Source organism: Peromyscus maniculatus, chromosome 3 (assembly GCF_049852395.1).
Source record: "Peromyscus maniculatus bairdii isolate BWxNUB_F1_BW_parent chromosome 3, HU_Pman_BW_mat_3.1, whole genome shotgun sequence".
In the NCBI taxonomy this organism is placed as follows: Eukaryota; Metazoa; Chordata; class Mammalia; order Rodentia; family Cricetidae; genus Peromyscus; species Peromyscus maniculatus.
Window position 1 is genome coordinate 38998303 of NC_134854.1, and position 20728 is coordinate 39019030.

Genomic DNA, 20728 nt, shown 5'->3' on the forward strand with positions numbered 1-20728 from the left:
GTAGACCAGGCTGACCTTGAACTCATGGAGATCCACCTGCCTTTGCCTCCTCAGTGCTGGGATTAAAGGCATGCACCATCACTGCCCAGCTTACTGCTGAATTCTACTAACCTCTTAAAGGAGAGGTAACATCAATGTGCCTTAAAATAGTCAATAAAATATAGAAAGAGAAGGAACACTATCAGATGTATTGTATGAGCATTATCTTGATGCTAAAATTGGCTTAGGACAAAAATAACAACAAAAATTATAGAAAAAATCCTTAATAAACATAAATGCAAAGTTTTCAAGAAAACATTGGCAAACTGAATTCAGGAACATGTTAAATCATATCCCATAACCAATTGGTTTCATCTCATAGATACCAGGATGTTTCAAATCTATAAATGTAATACTATATAAAGACAATAAATATGATGGAAATCCCATTACCGTGTCAATAGACGAATCCCCTTCATGATGAAATATTTGGAGAAACTAGGAATAGAAGGAGCATACCTCAAAATTAATAGAGGCTATATACAATAAACCTATAGCTAACAATATACTAAATGGAGAAAAACTGAAAGCATTTCCTTTAAAATCAGAAATGCAGAGCAGGGAGATGGCTCAGTGGTTAACATATTTGCTATACAAGTGTGAGGACCAGAGTTCAAATTCCTAGAACCCAAGGAAATGCAGTGAAGCTTGGTGGCTGCCTGTTCTTCCAGCCTTGGAAGGCAGAGGCAGGGAATCTCCAGAACAAGTTGGCCCGAGAAGCCAGCCACATCAGTGAACTCAACAGACTCTGACTATATGAACAAGGTAGGAGAGCAGTCAATGATTGTTTGGAAGAAGTCTGGTGAAGATCCACCTCAACTCCTCTCCCCCATCTCTTTCCCTAAACCTGCCCCTTCAAAGCCTGCCAAACACAGCTCCTCACCCAGAGAGGCTCAAGACCACTCCCTCAGGGGATTTAAGTGGCATCTCGAAAACAGACACCCAGGAAGGCTTTACCCATTAAACCTGGGCTTTCCAATTTGGTCTGATTCAGTTTGCTGCATTGGCAGAGAGGCCTTCAGGAGGCCTAAAACTTATTAATGATGACCCCAAATTGTTTGGTTGAAACCTCCAGCTCACTCCTGCAGGGTCTGGGAAGCCCCATCTCTCTCTCTCTCTCTCTCTCTCTCTCTCTCTCTCTCTCTCTCTCTCTCTCTCTCTCTCTCTCTCTTCTGCATCCTTGGCGGCTCTGTGAGCTCCTCCCCTGAAGTCGCCTAAAGTACTGTTTTCGACCAGCTTGAGACATGTCATCACCCCTCCCCTACAGGCTATATAACCTCCCTGCTTTAGTTCTGGCACATGACCTCTCCTGCCTCCATCTCTGCAACTGGAGAACTCACCCGGGAGTCGCTTTGCTCAAATAAACCTGTTCTTTTACTTTTTCAATTTGGCTTGATATGACTTACTGTGTCAGTGGAGAAACGTATTATCACAATACAGAAAATCTATTACCAAATGTCACCTTTGGGCCTCCACAAAGCATGTGCTACACCCACACATGGACACATACGTCCTCCCACCAAAAATACACATACCACACATACATAAAAATGGAAAAAGAATTGTAAATGAAAGTACAAATGCCCACTAAATATTTAAAATAAAAATGCTCACTACTCTTAGCTTTCGGAGGAATGCAAATCCAAGCCATGCTGAGAGGCGTCTGTTCTAGTTCCCTTTACTATTACTGCGATAAAGCAACCTGCAATTCCAGAGGGCATGCGTCCCTGGTGACACGCTGCATCACAACTTAGAAGCGGGGAGATGAAGACGTGGACAGGCTACAGATCCTCCAGAGGCTGCCCCCAGTGGCACAGCTCTACCTGGAGGCTCTATCAGAGCTTCCACAACCTCGTCAAACAGCAAGACCAGCTGGTGACCAACACTGTAAAATTCGCGTAGTAATAGTCTCTGCCTCACAGAAAAGAGCTTGCTGGGGGCCTGCAAGGTGGCTCAGCAGGTAAAGTAGTCACTTGCAGGGCTAGCCTGACCCTCTGAGTTTCACTAGCAGAATTCATGTAAAGGTTCTATCTACATTGAGATGATGGACTGCATAAAGTTTTCTTCTGACCTCCACGTGTGTGCAGTAGCATGCACTCACTCACTCCCCATAATAATAAATTAAATTAAAATTTTTAATTTAAAAAGTGCTTGCTAAGTCTAGTTTCACTAGTCTGTGGATAAGGAGGCGCTCAGGAACGTGAAAAGGTGAAGATTGTTGGGTAAAACTCTAAGATGTACTGAGAGACTTGGAGGCAAACATTAAATCCTGCTAACAGAATGTAAGATTAGGTTTTTCAGGTGTGTCTCTTTCAGTAGCGACCTCGCCAGAGGTATTTCTAGGGATTGGGATAAACAAGGCTACAAACAGTAGTAACGGGACCAGCATGATTACATCCTTTCCTCACACTTCGTGTTCCTCCAGCAGTCCTTCTTTCCGATGAAGTCCAACCGCCTCAGAGACACAGGTTACATTCATTTTGTCACATGTGTGCCTTGTACATCGTTTCTACTGACCTTCCGATTCGGATTATTTGGTATGAACTGGAGCGGGAGCTGGGAGGAGGGACGGGAGGAACTAGGTCCCGAAGCAGCATCCTTCCAGGACAGCGTCGGAGGCTGTACTTCCCGTGGCTGCCACACGGTGGGGCCAGCCTCCTGCTGGGGACCTGGAGTCACGACCCGGAAGTGCTTCTCCACTCCTCCCCAGCGACATGGCGGCCGCCGCGGTGTGCCGATCGCTGTTGCCCGTGGCCCGACGGCGGCTCTGGGGCTTTGCCCGAAGGCTCCCCGTCCGCGGCGCCGCCGCTCAGGTAAGCCTCGCTCCGCCGCGCCCGGGTGGATCCCGCTGCGCTCTGGTAGGCCGGGCTCCGGATCCCGACCCCGGGGCGCGGGCCCAGCAGAAGGGGGCGGGGCGGCCGCCGGGGTGGAGGACGGAGCACGCACCGACCGCAGGAAACTTAGTGTTTGCAGTTGGAGGACGTCAGTGAGGAATGCTGCCCGTTTTTCTGCTTAAGACACGCTTCGTCCTCAGTTGAGCAAAACTTTATCTCTGCGTTTTCATTTGAAAGCTCCCTTGCTCCAAAAGGGGTGTGTGTGTGTGTGTGTGTGTGTGTGTGTGTGTGTGTGTGTGTGTGTGTGTGTTTACCGATGTTGTTGTAGTCGGGTGGTGTGTGTGTGTGTGTGTGTGTTTACCGATGTTGTTGTAGTCGGGTGGTGTGTGTGTGTGTGTGTGTGTGTGTGTGTGTGTGTTTACCGATGTTGTTGTAGTCGAGTGGTGTGTGTGTGTGTGTGTGTGTGTGTGTGTGTGTGTGTGTGTGTTTACCGATGTTGTTGTAGTCGGGTGGTGTGTGTGTGTGTGTGTGTGTGTGTGTGTGTGTGTGTGTGTGTGTGTGTGTGTTTACCGATGTTGCTGTAGTCGGGTTGTTCTCACCCAAGAGGAGGAGACCAGGATGAATGTGAAGTTTTTATTTAAGCCACACCGACTGGCCCTAGAGCATGCAGACTTGGGGACTAAAGTCTAAAGAGGCAGCAGAGCCCACAGGTTTGGTACATCTCATTGGCAGCTGTGATGTCTGTTAGCAATCATGACAGGGTATGAACTTTTTTTTTTAAACCTGAGACAAGGTTTCTCTGTGTAACCAACTGCCCTGGCTGACCTGGTTAGAACTCACTCTGTACACCAGGCTGGCCTTGAACTCACAGAGATCCACCTGCCTCTGCCTCCCAAGTGCTGGGATTAAAGGTGTGAGCCACCATCACCTGGCCCAGGATATGAACTTTTAATCAGAATAGGGCTCACATGTCACCATGGTATTTCTGTTTGATCAGGGAGCAGAAGCAGGACAATGCAGGTTAGCAAAAGTTCCTTAAGTACCTGTCTTAGGGTTTCTATCGTGACGAAACACTGTAACCATGGCAACTCTTAAAAAAGGAAAACATTATTTGGGGCAGGTTTACAGTTCAGAGATTCAGTCCATTATCGTCATGGCCGGGAGCATGGTGGTGTGCAGGCAGACATGGTGCTGGGGAAGGAGCTGACAGTCTACATCTGCATCCACAGGCAACAGGAAGAGAGAGACACTGGGCCTGGCCTGAGCCCTTGAAACTTCAAGGCCCACCCCCAGTATAGACCTGCTCCAACGAGGCCACACCTCCTAAGAGTTCCTCTTCCTGGTGACCAAGCTTTCAGATCAGCCTATGGGGCCATTCCTATTCAAACCACTACAGTACATGCCTGCTGATTAAGCTGACCTCAGTTATTTGGGTCAGGATTTAGCAAATATGTTTTTCTTATTTCACTATGAAAAGAAAAAGCGACTGAAAGGTGAAGCGTCTACAGTCAAACCAGTTGGCAAAGTGTACTCAGGACATCTTCCTGTGTCTGTCTGGTGTCTACCCACATTTCCTTTTGTGAAGTCATTTTTATATGTTGATGTTTCTTTTTTTGATAGTGAATATGAAACATTGAATCAGGTCTGTGTCTGGGTAATGGTAGTAACTGCTCATGTTCCTGGAGAGAAGGGCATGTTTTCAGTAGTATTGCTTGTTTGAGAGAGCAGTTGGTGAAGGTTAAGGAACATTTCCTAGGCTAGCGGTAGATCCCAGTGGAACCAAAGCTGAGAGAGGTTTGTTTTTGTTGAGAACTGGGGCCTCATTCTCCATGCTCTATGGCACCCCACCCCACCCCTGGACACATACACACTTACACCCTTGCGCAGTCTAGGAAGGTGTCTTACGGGATGAGTCTGAGGTTCTTTTCTGATTGACATTGAATACCGGAGTAGTAATGTTTGCTGTCTTCCTCCCACTGTGCCCACCAGCCATTGTGTTTTGGAGGGAGCAGGCTAAGAAGTACACAGGCTGTTACACAAGTTGTTTTGAATGTTCCTGAGACGCGAGTAACATGTTTGGAAAATGGACTCAGAGTAGCTTCGGAAAACTCTGGGCTTTCAACGTGCACAGTAAGTGACTGCAACTGCTTTCAGCCAAATGTTGCCTCATTGGGGAGGGAGCAGACCCAGCCACAGCTCTTTGGTTGGCCAGAGGTTGGTTGATTATTTTGCCTTGGCAAGTTTCTCTGAGCTGGAACCTTTAGGTGCATATGAACCTCTCTCACTGTTTACATCTGTTTTTATTGACAGAGCATATTTGTGGGGTTAGTCCACTTTCTGCATATACAGGACTGTACCAGGCTTTTTCTTTTGGGGTGACCAGCCAGCTCCCAAATCATGACACAGACTTACTAGTTTTGAATGCTCAGCCTAGCTTACTTAGGCACGTTTCTGACTAGCTCTTTTAACTTAAATTAACCTGTTTCTCTTTGCCTACCGTTTGCCTCAGGGCTTTTTCCCTTCCTTACGTCTGTACGTCTCGCTCTCACTGCTTCTCTATGCTTGGCTGGCAGCTGCCTGGCTTCTTGCCTCAGGCATGTCCCTCATTTTCGCCTCCTCCTTCTCTTGTTCTTCTCGTTCTTCTCAGCCTACATTTCTCCTATATCATCTCTGCCACTAGCCCCCCTATCCTTTCTCTGCCGAGCTAATGGCCGTTCAGCTCTTTATTAGACGAATCAGGTGCCTTAGGCAGGCAAGGTGAAACAGATGCGACACATCTTTAAATGATTAAACAAATGCAACATAAACAAAAGTAACACATCTTTACATAGATAAAGTGATATTCTGTAGCCTATACAAATGTAACACATCTTTGTCTAGTTAAAATAATATTCCACAACACAGTACTTAAAACTCATCTCACATATTTAACTGACAAGTTCAGAGGAGTTAAATGGTTGTGTCTGACATTATAAAGCTTATACATGAATTTTAACCTGACTTTCTGACAATTCCTGATGTTGTTTATGCCATAGTTATTAATTGGATGTACTAATGAGCTATGTTAAGAATTTGAGTCCAATGTCTGTTTGTTTATTTGCTTAGTTGGTTGGTTAGTGTTGGTTAGTTTTTCCAGGCATGGTTTTTCTGTGTAGCTAAGGACCAGACTGGCCTTGAACTCAGAGATCTCCTGCCTCTGCCTCCTGAGTGCTGGAATTAAAGGTGTGCGCACCGCTGTCCCATGTTTGTAACAGTTGCCAGTAGAATGGTAGTGAAAATTTCTAGTCCCATATTATATGAATGAACTGTCCATTCATTTGTGGTCACGGGAAACTTAAGTGGAAGATTGGAAAACATTTGCCAGAAAAAGCAATGACATTAACTTCTTCTTGCGGGCCGCAGAAATATATCATAAGAACTCAGCTGGTTATGGCAAAGTCACTACCTGGAGGGATCAGGGAATTCCTCCAGAGGAAGCCAAATCCCAAGGAGTTTTTGGTGTTACTTGGCTTGTTATATATCAGCTGTATTCTGTTATGAAAATCATGTGTGCCTTCATAGTTTTCCCAATTGACTTTCCCCTAAGAAGGACTAACAGTGTAGACTGATCACTCTCTGGACATACACATTCCAGGTATTTGGAGAACAGCCTCAGGAAAGGCTTTCTCTGGAATCAGTTATCTCCCTTAGCCACTTTCAAGGACTACAGGAAACACCACCCAGGTGGACGCCCAACTGCCAAAGACTAACAATGATAACAGCCCACCTGAAAGTCTCCTGACCCAGGGGGGCGCCCAACTTCCAAGGACTAACAAGTGATAGCAGCCCACGTACAAGTCTCCTGACTTACAGTAAATTCACAAGAGGACGCCGCCTAGGCCAGGTGGACACTAAGTAATAGTTTTACACAATTTAGCTTAGGCCCTTCTTTCTTACAGCCTTACTAACTTTATAGACCTCTAACTACTTACCTAACCACTTCTAGGAATATTTAGATAAACTTCTGTGCTAACAGCTATGCTCAGCCAGAACTCCCAGTTCAAACCTCCCTGTATCACCAGAGGCATCTAGCTGTACACAGGTTGCCTAGAGACTGAGCACACTTTCCCCCACCCTGCAGTAAACGGCAGACAGCTTGAACAGATAGGAGCCACAGGAAAAAAGAAGACAGTTTTATTTTCTCCCATTGACCTAGCAACTTATAGATTTTTAACATCCTTTACCAAACACATTTAAGGTTATAGTTGTGCACGTAAGATCCCTCTTCTTAGATGTTACCCATATTTAGCCTTTAGTTAATTCATTAGTCACTTCCCCTTTGGGTCACAAATGGTAATTAACAACTAGTGCCCCTCTTTGTAATCCTTATCAACCCTCCATTTGATCCTGATAGCGGACAGTCACTGCCTGAGGAAGTTCAGGCTGAGTGTCCTGGGTGGAGGGGAGGATCGTGATTTTGGGGAGATATATAACTGTAAAGCAGAGGACAGGAGGGGAGAAGGAAGAAGAGAATGGAAGAACGAGATGGGTAAGAACTCGAGAGGAACAAGCTGAGATGGGGAAGAACTAGATTGAAGAGCTAAAAGAGAGGACTAGAGGAACGAGATGGAAGATGAGGAAGAGCCAGATGGGGAAGAACAAGATGAGGAAGAGCCAGATGAGAGAGAAGGAGACAGGAGAGGAGCTGATAGGGGAAAGAACTAGATAGATGAGAACCTAGAAGGGACAGAACTAGATGAAGGAATTAAGATAGAACATAGAGGGGACAGTAGATAAGTATAGAGAGAAATCAGGCAAGAAAGGAGCTAGACATGAGAACAGAACTGAAGCTGTGTATAAAGGATGTTATGCCAGAGGAATTAAAGCGAATGGATCAAAGAACTCTGAGTGCGTAGACTGATTTACCGACCCTAAAGATTCTCTGCTGGTTGATAGAGCCTTCTGCGGACCCTGGGAGGGGACTATCGAGGGGCTGGACCCCCATAGTCCTCGTTAACTTCTGTCTCCAAAAACCGAATCTTTTTATTTTTAGTAACATGTGTCTGTGTATGGGAATGCACGTGTGAGTGCAGGTGCCCAAAGAGGCCGGAAGAGGGTCTCATATACTGTGGAGCTGGAGTTAATAGATGGCTGTGAACTGCCTAACTGGGTACTGGGAACCAAACTCAGATCCTTTGTTAGAACAGTGAATGTTATTAACTACTGAGCCATCTCTCCAGCTGCAGGGAATTTGCCTAATTATTCTTTGATTTCATTAAGGTTGGGCTGTGGATTGATGCTGGAAGTCGATATGAAAATGAGAAGAATAATGGAACAGCTCACTTTCTGGAGCATATGGCTTTCAAGGCAAGTTGTGAGACTTTACTAAAATGCATTCTGTATGAAAGGAAGTAAGCATACAATACTGTATTTTAAGGACAAGAACTATGTCAATAACATTCCATGTGCTGTTTTTATTTTTCTAGTGTTGTTTCTGAAATAATTACTGATAATTGCTTTCTGACTTTGAAAGAAGGGTTCTCCCTTGGGATACAGAGATGCAAAAGCCATCTTTAATGGCTATTTTTTGAAACCTGATATAGTTTACAAACTTGTCCTTGCATGACTGGCATTGGCCTTTGTCGTATATTTATTGTCTAATGTGTTTAGAATAGATGAAGGATAGAAGGGAAGTGTCATAATGGTATTTTTTTTCCCTTTATTTCAAGGGCACCAAAAAGAGGTCCCAGTTAGACCTTGAACTTGAGATTGAAAATATGGGTGCTCATCTTAACGCCTATACCTCCAGAGAACAGACCGTGTACTATGCCAAAGCTTTCTCTAAAGATTTGCCAAGAGGTATTGTTATCCGTACGGCAGAAAATATAGTTTCCATGAGGGTTTAGATATAATTTAGCATTGTGGTTTTTGTGTGTCTATTATAAAAAAGAACCCAGAGGGTGTCTGCTCTTATTTATCCTCCAAATACAGACTGAATATGTGTACAAGAAGGACTCTGCCTGACCTCAACAGAGTTCTTCAGAGTCTCGCCTGCGAAATGCAATATTTTCAATCACTTTCATTCCTAGTTTGATACAAAACTATGGCTCCTGAGCAAGATTAACAAATGTTTACTTATACAATGATTATTCATGGTTATCTTAGCAAAATAGAAAATTTTATTTTGTAAAAATAAAACATTTGTTTTGACATGATAGCACAGCCTTTTGTATGGTGCTTTGAATATGTTAATTACACAAAACATTTTTCCAGTGGAAGAATTAAAAACAAAATAGCATTCCAGAGCTATTTAATGAAATCATTAACTTTTATGGTTGCACAGTTGTAATCGATTTTATTACTCTAAACTCTCAGTTGTTGTAGTTTGTCACTGTCACTTGAGTGGTCATCTACACAAGTTCTCTTTGTGCTGTTCGTAGCCAGTGATCGGCATCAGTTGCTCACCCAGATTTGTCTGGACTGCTGGTGAGCACGTTTCATGGCTGCTCCTGTCTGCACTGGGTGATAGGTGCTCTTGGCTTTTTAAATGTGGGTCTGGGGGGATTGAACTCAGGTCCAGATGGGTGCGTGGCAAACATGTTGTTGTTGAGCATCTCCACCACCGCCAGCTCCTCTCTGGGTTTTATTGGGAATTATACAAAATGAAAAGAGTTTCATGATAATTTCCCCCATTTCATGATCATCTCAGTATGAGCTTTCTCCAACAGCCTGTTTTATTCTGTTCGTCATATTTGAAGTTAATTGGTTCAGACAAGGCCCCATAAAGTGAACTGAAACAAGAAAGAGAAATTTACATTAGAACAAAGCAATGAAACTTAGGGCTATAAGTTTAATTTACCCTTAATAAAAATCTATATTGCTATAGCAAGGAGGGTATCTTTTTATTTTTGAGGTGTAATTTTTCCCATAAAGTTCACTTCATCTTTGGCTTTTTACCAGGTGAGGACCTGAGCAGACACAGTTCTGTAAGCAGCTCCTGAGGGCAGATTTTGTGTTATAGTAATTTTTTTTTTTTGTTACATTACAGCTTCATTGCTATGTGAATATGGTAGAAGTGTTTCTACCCATGTATCTATGTGCATACCTGTTTTCTCTCTAACAGATCATTTTCTATTTCATACTCTTTTTTGGGGGGGGTAAGGGGCAGTTTCGAAATCAGGGTTTCTTTGTGTAGTGCTGACTGATCTGGACCTCAAACTCACAGAGGTCGCCTGCCTCTGCCTCCTGAGTGCTGGAATTAAAGGCGTGTGCCGCCGCCGCCAGGCTGTTTCATACTTTTTGTTTAGAATCATCTGTATTATCTGGCAGATTTCTGTGGATATCTTACCTAGAATTGATATAAAGTGGTAACATTTAGGATTTTTCCCAAGGTCTTCTGTACTACAGAGTTTCTGTTTCACATTCATTTTAATGTGCTAATTAGGCGAGTATTCTAATTAATCATACTGAATAATGATTAGTGTCATGGTTTCTGATGCTGGTTTAAGAGGTTTTAATCCTTGTGTTTCTTCCATTGTTTTCATTTCAATTAGCTGTAGAAATTCTTGCTGATATAATTCAGAACAGCACATTGGGAGAAGCAGAGATTGAACGTGAACGAGGAGTAATCCTTAGAGAGATGCAGGAGGTTGAAACCAACTTGCAAGAAGTTGTTTTTGACTATCTTCATGCCACAGCATATCAGAACACTGCCCTTGGGCGGACAATCCTGGGACCAACTGAAAATATCAAGTGGGTATAGTTCTCACTTGAAAATTTTGCACAAAAATTATGACATATACAAACTCAAAATGCATGTTTCAGAGAGTCATTTTTACCATGATAATTTAAAATTGTGGCTGGTTGTACTGTAATGATACTCATAGAAACTTGGGAACTAGACAAGTAATGTTGGTCAATGTCTTTCTTGATACAAAAGGCAGAATTTTTTGCTACTTGTAGCCTCTGTTTGTGACTGCTTTCAGCATTTAGAATGCCTTTAGGTTCTATTCATTTCAGATATATTGTGTGAGGGTCCATGCTTTTGATTTCCTTTCAAAGTTGCTTTACTTTCAGGTGTGGTGGCCTGTGAGACAGGAAGATTGCTGTGAGTTCTAGGTCAGCCTAGGCTGCAGAATGAGACCCTGTCTATAACAGAGTGAAACAAGGAAATCTCATTACTTCCTCTGTTTCCAGATCTATAAATCGGAAGGACTTAGTGGATTATATAACCACACATTATAAAGGACCAAGAATCGTGCTGGCTGCTGCTGGAGGTTAGTCAAGTTTTTCTGACTGTGTTAGACATGGTTGTGGGATGGATCCTTGTGGGACACGCATCCTGAAAGTGTTTAAGTGTGTGTATTAGGAGAATGAGGAGCACTGGACCAGACTCCCTCTGTTTTCTTTGTAGTAGGTTTCATTTACAGAAAGCTTAATGATCCATTCAGTACCTGAGTGTACATACACAGTGGAATTTTCTTACAAGACAAAGGCTAATGAATGAAATGGGAGACAGTTAACTTGGAAGATAGTGTTGTATAATTAGAGTCTTGAGATTTTTTAGTTGAGCAATAGCTTCATCCTTGGTCAAACCTAGAAGGGATGTATCTACTCTTGTGCTTAGTCATTCACTCAGTAAACCAACTAGTCCTGCAGAGGGAGCCATGAGAGTGTGTAATATGAGTCAAAACGTGGGTGGTGTCGGACTTCCTCAGGGACATGTGAAGTCTGTAAATTTAAGACAGTTCACTTGAGACTCTGCTAGATTTCCTGGCAGCCTGAATTTGGGGGTGCAGTTATTTTAATTGATTTACCCTTTTTCAATATTGGAGTTCATTGAAGACATTAATTTTGTGTGTGTGTGTGTGAATTTAACTTCTCTTTTTAGGAAATACCACAAATTAAAATGAGTTGATCTAATCGACTTTTGAGTTACATGTGTGGGCACTGGAGATAAAGGTGAGGTGGGTACTGCCCTCAGTCATTGTGTGCACACTGTCTCTAAAATGGCTGGCATGCACAGGGCTGAGGTGCTAGGACCTGCCCTGGTCAGTTGGGGCTTTATTAACAGCATATGGATACAAATTTTATTTGGTCCATAGGTTCATTTGGACATTGCCGAAGTTGGAAGATCCTAAAGTTAATGGTGTGTCCTAAACTGTTAGCATTTTGTCTTACTAAGTCATACATTTTTTGTTGTTTTGAAACAGACTTGCTATGTTGCCAGATTGGCCTTGCACTTGAAGCCATCCTCCTGCCTGTCTTCTAAGTGCTGGTACAGCTGAATTCACCATGCCTGATGATTTTGTAAATGTTGTAACTTATAAGTGTTTGTGTTTTAAATGCAATAGGCCAGTTTAAGCCTCTCTTGATCTTTTCTGATTTCTTGTCTCCACTTCTATTTAGTCCTTAATCATCAGAAATAACAGCTGTAATATACCAAATACATGTTCTCATCTCTACCTCCTCAAAAACAATTATAGGTCCCTTGCCTTTTAGATTGAGCTGTTAGAGTAGGAGCTGTACATCTGGCTTGTTTAACCAAGACAGTTACTAGTTCTAAAGGCAAAAAAATGATGGGCGAGATGGTCAGGTATGAGGACTGTGTTTCGTGGTTTCTCACTGTTCTCTGGCATCCTTATCCTGCCATGATTTTGTGTTCTTACCCTCTGGATTGATATCCAAGGTAACTTTCTTATATGGCAATTCAAAAAACTGTACTGTCTTACTGTCATGTTTTACATCACAGTTTTTTTTTTTGTTTGTTTGTTTGTTTTGGTTTTTTGAGATAGGGTTTCACTCTAGACCAGGCTGGCCTTGAACTCAGAGATCGGCCTGCCTCTGCCTTCAAAGTGCTGGAATTAAAGATGTGTACATTGCTGCTTGGCTACATCACAGATTTATTTGGATACTGGGTATAAGCTGTGTTAATAGGTTCTCATTTAGAAAAATCTTTTTTAATTTGTTTTTATGGGGGCGGGAGAGATTGCTCAGTGGTTAAGAGCACTGACTGCTCTTCCAGTGGACTCAGATTCAATTCCCAGTACCCACATGGCAGCTTACAACTGTCTGTAACTCCAGTTCCAAGGGTCCTGACTTCCTTACACAGAAATATATGCAGGCAAAACACCAATGCACATAAAATAAAAATAAATTATTAAAAAATTGTCTTTCTTGCCGGGCGGTGGTGACGCACGCCTTTAATCCCAGCACTCGGGAGGCAGAGCCAGGCAGATCTCTGTGAGTTCGAGGCCAGCCTGGGCTACCAAGTGAGCTCCAGGAAAGGCGCAAAGCTACACAGAGAAATCCTGTCTTGAAAAACCAAAAAAAAAAAAAAAAAAAAAAAAATTCTTTCTGTGTGTGTTTTGCTTGCATATGTGCATGTACCTAATACCTGCAGAGGTCAGAAGAAGGCATTGGATCACCTGGATCTGGAGTTCCAGATGCTTGGGAGCCATCATGTGGGTCCTCTGGAAGAGCAGCCAGTGCTCTTATTCTCTGAGACGTCTCTCCAGCCCCCATTTAAATAAATCTTAATGGTAATATCTTTAAAGCCTTTGCATATTCCTAGGTATGTGGCACATACTTAGAATTCCAGCGTTCTAGAAGCTGAGGCAGGAGGATTACAAGATCAAGGCCAGCCTGGGCTGCATAGCCAGGCTTGTCTCAAATACATAATCACAATGTCTAGAATTTTAAGCTGATGCTTGTGTTCTAGGACTTTACTGACTGCCCATGTTTGGGTCCCATGTTGAGATAATAAGGAATTCCTTATAGTAAGTGATTCCTCTGAGGTTTGGATGTCAAGCCATGAACATATGGGAAAATAGGAATGTGTTCAAAATTCAGAACTGGTTTTGGATCCAGAGTTCTGGCAGCAGAACTCTGAGAATGAAGCACATCTATATATCCAACTCGTAAGGACTGAGCCATACTTCTGTTCCTGCCTACTTAAAGGAAATTTACGAAATGGACATTCTACTAGAGTACACACTGAACTCTTATAACTTAACATGATTTTCTATAGAAATTGGGTTTTTTGAGAGTTGAAATTTTTAAAATGTGATGAAAATTACAATTTCTCACTCTTTTGAACTGGCTTGGTGTTCTTTGCCCAGAGATTTGTACTCCTGGAAACTTATATGAAGTTGTAATGCCTAGAAAACTCACAGAGACCAATAAAAAAAACTAGCAGAACAGAAGGAGGAGGAGGAGGAGGAGAAGAAGAAAGTGGGGTTTTCAGACTTGTCTTCTTTCCTTTATCTCTGAGGACATGTGTATGTTGAACACCAGCTGCTCAGGGAAAGCTCTGCAGCCCAGATCTTACAAACTAAGGAAAGTGGTCACTTTAAATGGCTCAATGGACGCAAGTTCTTCATGTGTAATGTACTTCACATTCTTCTGCGTCAGTCTTACTGTAAAGCATACTGCTGGCCATTGACTATCTTGAGTTGATTGTATTGCTGTTAGATAATGTAAGAAAATATTTTTCTTCAATTTAGGTGTTTGCCATGACGAACTGCTTGAGCTCGCAAAGTATCATTTTGGTGACTCTTTGGGCACACACAAAGGAGAAATACCAGCTCTGCCTCCCTGCAAATTCACTGGAAGTGAGGTAGGGCAAGCTCTTACTTAGAATTTGGCTTCTGGAAGTCTTTTATGTTATACTTAAAACGAGGATATAGGGCCTGAAGACGCGGCTCAACAGTTTGAGCATGCTTGCTGCACTTGTAGAGGACCATAGTTTACCTTATTGTGCAGCTCACAGCCACCCATAACTTCAGTTCCAGGGAAGCTGACACCCTCTTTTGGTCTCTGTGGTCTCCAAAACACACACACACACATTAAAAATCTTAAAAAAAAATAGGAGTGTATAAAATCTGTTTCAGGCTGGAGAGTTAGCTCAAAGGTGCTGGCTGCCCAGCTGGTAACCTAAGTTTGATCTTGAGTTCAATCCTTAGGACTCACATGGTAGAAAGAGAGAACATATTCCCATGGATTATCTTCTGACCTCAACATACAGCCTATCCTCCCCACACCAAATAAAATGTAAACTTTTTTTTAATGTGTGTATTTCTAGTAGGAAAAAGTGTAAACTGAAATACAAGAAGGGAAAAGGATGGGCTCATTTGATTACCTTCCTGTTCCATATTAGTGACTTGCTTTTCTTTCCTGAGGAGGCAGGGGTCTAAGAGTAGTGTGTACACTTGCTCATTTTGTGTTTTTCTTTTGCACAGTGCATATTTACATGTGCCGGGGTATAAATGCAACTTTGTAATAAAAAAGATTGAATTTTGACTTTTGCTTTGGGTGTGTTCTTGGCTTCATTTCTGCCCCACAAGTATAGTTATGGAGATTGCTATCAAAGCCAGAACTTGCAGAGGATCTACTTCTTAGCTACAGTGTTATGCATCCAGCCTAGTTTGCCACATTATGATGTTCACAGTAGTATGTGGAAAGAGGTCTGATGTTGGCAGTTACAGATTTGTACCATTAGTGCTGATTTAAATTGGATTAAAAATCATATTAGTAGATATAAAATATTAGTGAAATAAGGCAACTCCTTTTAGCCAGGTGGTACTTCAAATGAAATGTTCTGGTGAAAGAAACTATTCTGTAACTTAAATAGTTAAATTTTATTTAACTAGTTATCTGTAGCAGGCTTTCTCTGAGCCTCCAACCAGCTCCCACATAAAGACACGGAGACTTACAGTATTAGTTATGAATGCTCGGCCTTGTCCTATGTGTGTCCCACTAGCTCTTATAACTTAAATGAACCTGTTTCTCTTCATCTATGTTTTGCCCTTGGGCTTTTTACCTTTCTCTCATTCTGTATGTCCTGCTTTCACTGCTTCTTCTATGTCTGGTTGGTGGCTGCCTGGCTGCCTGGCCAGCCCCCCCCCCCCCCTTTCCGCTCTCTTTCTCCCTTGTTCTCTTCTCTTGAGCCTAGATTCCTTCCTCCTCATTCTCTCTGCTCGCCAGCACTGCCTATCTCTCTACTGCCTAGCTGTTGGCCATTTAGCTTTTTATTAGACTAATCAGGAGCCTTAGGCAAGCAACACACCCTTACATTATTAAAGAAATCTAAGAAACAAATGTAACACATCTCTACATAGTTAAAGTAATATTCCACAAGTTATTTTGTTTATTCTTACCTAGATTCGAGTGAGGGATGACAAGATGCCTTTGGCACACCTTGCAATAGCTGTTGAAGCAGTTGGTTGGGCACATCCAGACACAATCTGTCTCATGGTTGCAAACACACTGATTGGCAACTGGGATCGCTCTTTCGGAGGAGGAATGGTAAGTTACTTTTGAAGTCACTTTTCATGATAAATGGAAGATTGTCATGTTTTTCTAAATGTAAGTTCCTTGGGCTGGAGAGATGGCTCAGCCATTAAAGGCTAGGCTCACAACCAAAAATCTAAATGTAAGTTCCTTCTAAGACTGCCCATTTTTGAAATGGCAAAAATAGGTTACTAGTACCATGACTTTGACTTAAATATTAATTTATCTTGGATTGCACCTGAGCCAGGAAAAAAAGTCTTGTCATACTGTTTGTTAGTGGGACAGTTGATGAAATAAGGGGAGAATAGTTCATTTTTACTGTTACAGTAGTAGTATTAGGTTCTGTGGTAACCACAGTCGTTAATACATCCGTGTCAATGTTAATGTCCTAACTTTCTGGGGAACTCTACTTTCATTAGTACACACTGAAGAATATAGAGGCAAAGAAATCTATAGCTAACCTGAAATTGTTGAGCCTTTATAAAGTTTAGCTTGTAGTTCAGTGGTGTGCTTTGCCTCATATGCCTGAGCCCTAGGTTCAATCACAGACAAAACAAGGATCAACATGTCTAAAGAAAGCAGACATGGTAAAATGTTGTTAAAGAGGTGGAAGCGACAGGCATCTTTGTACTATTTTTACAACTTTTCTAAAAACATTTAAATATCAAAATACAGTATATAGGTTTGTTTAAAAGATCCAAAATACAGCTGGGCGGTGGTGGCGTACGCCTTTAATCCCAGCACTCGGGAGGCAGAGGCAGGCGGATCTCTGTGAGTTCAAGGCCAGCCTGGGCTACCGAGTGAGTTCCAGGAAAGGCACAAAGCTACACAGAGAAACCCTGTCTCGGAAGGAAAAAAAAAAAAAAAAAGGTTCCAAAATACATTTCATGTGAATATCTTAGATTTCAGTACGGTATCACTTCAGTATGTGTAATCAGAGCCTCGCATGGCCCAGGAACAGCACTGTATTCTTAGGAATAGTGCAGCTTCTAAACCAGTTGCAAGAACTCCTTGTTTTCATACTCTACATTGAGCCAGGTAAGCGTAATACCTCCTCGAAATTGCAAAGCTATTGTTGAGGTGTTGCTGGATGAAACTGGCACCTTGAGCAGAGCACAGTGGTACATGCCTTTAATCCCAGCACTCAGGAGGGAAACACCGGTGGGTCTCTAAGCTTGAGGCTAACCTGATCTACACAGTGTGTTCTAAGCCAGCCAGGGCTACGTAATGAGACCTTGTCTCTAAAAACAACCCCCAAACTGTTAACCAAGTAGGGTTAGCACTAACAGCCACAGAACTCATTTCTTTGCGGGGACTTGGATCCATGTGCCCAGTTTACAAACAAGTTGGATTGTTTCCTTTACAGAACTTATCTAGCAAGTTGGCGCAGCTCACGTGTCATGGCAGTCTCTGCCACAGCTTCCAGTCCTTCAACACTTCCTACACAGACACAGGACTATGGGGGCTCTATATGGTTTGTGAACAAGCCACGGTTGCTGACATGCTGCATGCTGTGCAAAAAGAATGGTGAGAAAACTCCTTTAAATAGTTTTACCAGAATTTATTATTTTAGGCCAGTTTCCTAATGGTGGTACATCACAGCCCAAGAAGAACCAGCTTCCAGGCTGCAGACAGGGCTCCAAGGAAAGTCCACAGAGTAGCAAAACTTAGACTTTTTTTTATCAGAGGGGGTTAGGGAAAAATAATGTCACTCTCTTGGTTTCATTTCTTTATTTTCTCATCTTGTTCTCTCTTGTTGCTCCATCGTTACCTTCCTCTCCACCACTTCAATCCTCTCTCTCACAGAACCTCTTACAGCTAGGTACTATATATCTTGTAATATCTGCTTAGCTGGGCACTATCCACAAAACTAATCACCAAAATGAGTGTACTTTCTGTCCTGTGTATAACTTCTAATTATCCAAGAACACCTGCAGCCCTCATTAGGCGCTACAGAGTCAGGTAATTTTCTGTAGCCTTGACTAGTCAGAATTTATTTTCTCAAACTGAGGTCAGGAATGGGTGCAAGGACTTAATCATTTGCCACCTAGCAATAATTAGGCTGTTTTTGTATTTATGACCTAGCCAGACAGTACAGCTGTGTGTCCTTGTAAAATAAAAGTTGGAAACATTTATCTAAAAAACCATTAACAGCTGGGCGGTGGTGGCTCATGCCTTTAATCCCAGCACTCAGGAAGCAGAGCCAGGCAGATCTCTGTGAGTTTGAGGCTAGCCTGGTCTACAAAGCGATTTCCAGGACAGGCTCCAAAGCTACAGAGAAACCCTGTTTCGGAAACCACCCCCACCCCAAAAACAAAAACAAAACAAAAACCATTAGCAAGGCATCTGGTCTAATCTAAAGCTCTTTGAAGCTTTATATCAGTTAATAATCTTGGCAGCAGGAGAAATTCAACTATTTTCCTATGTCAGCCTGAGCTGTGACCTAAGCAGGTCCTAAGTGTCTCACAGTCCTTGTGGAACAATAGGCCTTAGTTATGAAACATATCCTAGTAGTATTTTTATTCATCAAAACTGTGTCAACAGACAATACAGCTTAAGGAGAAATCATCTTTCTGACAAGTCCCAGTTAAATGCACAGTAAATTGAGATGTAATCTTGAGATGGACACACTACAATACAGGCAATGGGGGACTCCCCACACAATATACATTGTAGCAGCAAGCATGCTGCTACACAACAGAAGCAAAATACATTCTAGAGGCTGTATTCTCCCAAGCCTTGCTTAAGCAAGACATACCCATCAGAACTTTTCTTCTGGTGGGCTCACACCTGAACTTCAGTTGCCACGTGCTGTTCTTCTGACCCAGCTATTGGCTACCAGCAGTGTTAACTTTAGCTTTTAAAGTAGTGGTTGTAATGTCTTTAAGAACAGATATTTCTTTGAAACCACATGTGAAGCTGATTATACTCAAAAATATTTATAAGTCAACTAGAAATTCAGAAAACATCTCTAAAAAGTGTGAGGGGTGGAAACGTAGCTCAGTGGTAGACCACTTGCTTAGCATGCCCAGAACACTGGTTTGAACCCCTATAGTACTTCCCCCCAAAAAAGGAAAGGCAAGTTAGGAAAGTGAATGTTAACTTAGCATCACCTAGAGCAGTGGTTCTCACCCTCCCTAACACTTCGACCCTTTATTACAGTTCCTCGTGTTGTGCCGACCCCGGTCATAACATTTTTTTCATTGCTACTTCGTAACTAATTTTGCTAGTTATAAATCATAATGTAAATATCTGGTATGTGATCCACAGGTTGAGAACCTCTGATCAAAAGGGTTAGTAAGCCAAGGCAGAAAAATCTGCAGTGCTTCCTAGAAATGTTTCCTTCATTATTAAGGGCCTTAAATCTCTAACTTTAGTTAACTGGCATGTATTTGATTCTTAACTTAAATACTGGGCTGTCAGACTCAGCTGACTGTCTTGAGAAACCAAGGGTGACGCATTGACCTTTCTCTCCCTTAGTTTATGTATCTTAACTTCACAGAGGGGTATTTGTGAGGCCTCAAGAAGACTGTTTTCACAATGTGGTCATTCTGTTTTTACATTGTATTACTGTGTCTGCTAATTAGCAATTAGACAAAGTTAGAATTTTTGAGATGTTAATGGTACTTGGAAAAATAACTAGTATTTTAGCTTTAGTTTTAGTATTAGTAATTTCAGCTTTTTACTCAATTGAAATGTAATCCTTTGTATGTTGTGGTATAAGATATCAAATACACCATCTTGCTCTCTAGGTCATTAAGTTAGATCTAATAACATTTTCCAGGTACTTATGGCCATTTCCAAATGTGTTTTAGGATGCGACTCTGTACAAGTGTTACTGAGAGTGAAGTAGCACGAGCAAGAAATCTTCTGAAAACAAACATGTTGCTGCAGCTTGATGGTAAGCCTTTAGAATACAGGCTGGGAGGTGCTCAGCGGTCAGGCCCGGCTTTGACTTTGTCTTCATGGCCGATGTCTATCTGGGTACTTAGACTTCCTTCTCTAAACAGGCTCAACTCCAATTTGTGAAGACATTGGTAGGCAGATGCTATGCTATAATAGGAGAATTCCCATCCCTGAGCTTGAAGCAAGAATTGATGTAAGTAATCCTTAGGTTTTGGGTGAAAGGGTCAGTTACAAAGGCTGAGGTTACCTAACTCTTGATTCAGTTTAGAAAAGTCACACATGTAGAATCTGTCTTCACTCCAAAAGTCCTGACGATAGTGTCATCCCTGTCTCAGGCTGTGAATGCGGAGATGGTTCGAGAAGTATGTACCAAGTACATTTATGACAAAAGCCCAGCTATTGCTGCCCTCGGTAAGCCTGGCTCCTCTCCTTGTGTACACACTTGGCTAAGGACTTGGAACTCTGCTCTCACTGTCTTCTTTTGTATCCACAGGTCCTATTGAGCGGTTACCAGATTTTAACCAGATTTGTAATAACATGCGCTGGACTCGTGACTAATTTTTGTGATCAAATATTCTGCACATATATCTATTTATAAAACTGGAGATCTTGAAGTTTTAAAAAGCTGTCAGTCTTCAAATGAAATAAATAAAAATGTATTTGGAAATTCTGCAATAGTC

The 20728-nt window shown here is 42.2% G+C and overlaps 2 protein-coding genes across 5 annotated transcripts in view; one reads left to right on the plus strand and one right to left on the minus strand.

Annotated features, from left to right (window-relative positions):
• Window positions 1-2837, minus strand: part of Napepld (N-acyl phosphatidylethanolamine phospholipase D) — a 99276-nt gene extending 96439 nt beyond the window's left edge. The window contains exons 1-2 of one of the 3 annotated variants that reach the window (XM_076565972.1): window positions 2557-2741; window positions 433-477 (exon numbers count right to left, since the gene is read on the minus strand). In XM_076565972.1, the coding sequence (XP_076422087.1) occupies window positions 433-477; window positions 2557-2636 (125 nt within the window). In that variant the 5' untranslated portion in view covers window positions 2637-2741. Of the gene's footprint in view, window positions 1-432; window positions 478-2556 lie in introns of all 3 variants that reach the window. The other 2 variants (XM_076565975.1, XM_076565973.1) reach the window with 2 other exon arrangements.
• Pmpcb (peptidase, mitochondrial processing subunit beta) lies at window positions 2586-20718 on the plus strand. 2 transcript variants are annotated; one of them, XM_042272887.2, is made up of 13 exons: window positions 2586-2852; window positions 4863-5003; window positions 8133-8219; window positions 8582-8711; window positions 10406-10604; window positions 11049-11128; window positions 14357-14469; window positions 16014-16157; window positions 17509-17669; window positions 19958-20043; window positions 20153-20241; window positions 20384-20459; window positions 20542-20718. In XM_042272887.2, exons 1-13 carry the CDS (start codon window positions 2754-2756, stop codon window positions 20604-20606), a joined length of 1470 nt encoding a protein of 489 aa, XP_042128821.1. In that variant the 5' UTR covers window positions 2586-2753; the 3' UTR covers window positions 20607-20718. The 2 variants fall into 2 exon arrangements, with proteins under 2 accessions (XP_042128821.1, XP_076422085.1); XM_076565970.1 differs by lacking the exon at window positions 2586-2852 and adding an exon at window positions 2971-3072.
• Window positions 20719-20728: the final 10 nt, after the last annotated feature.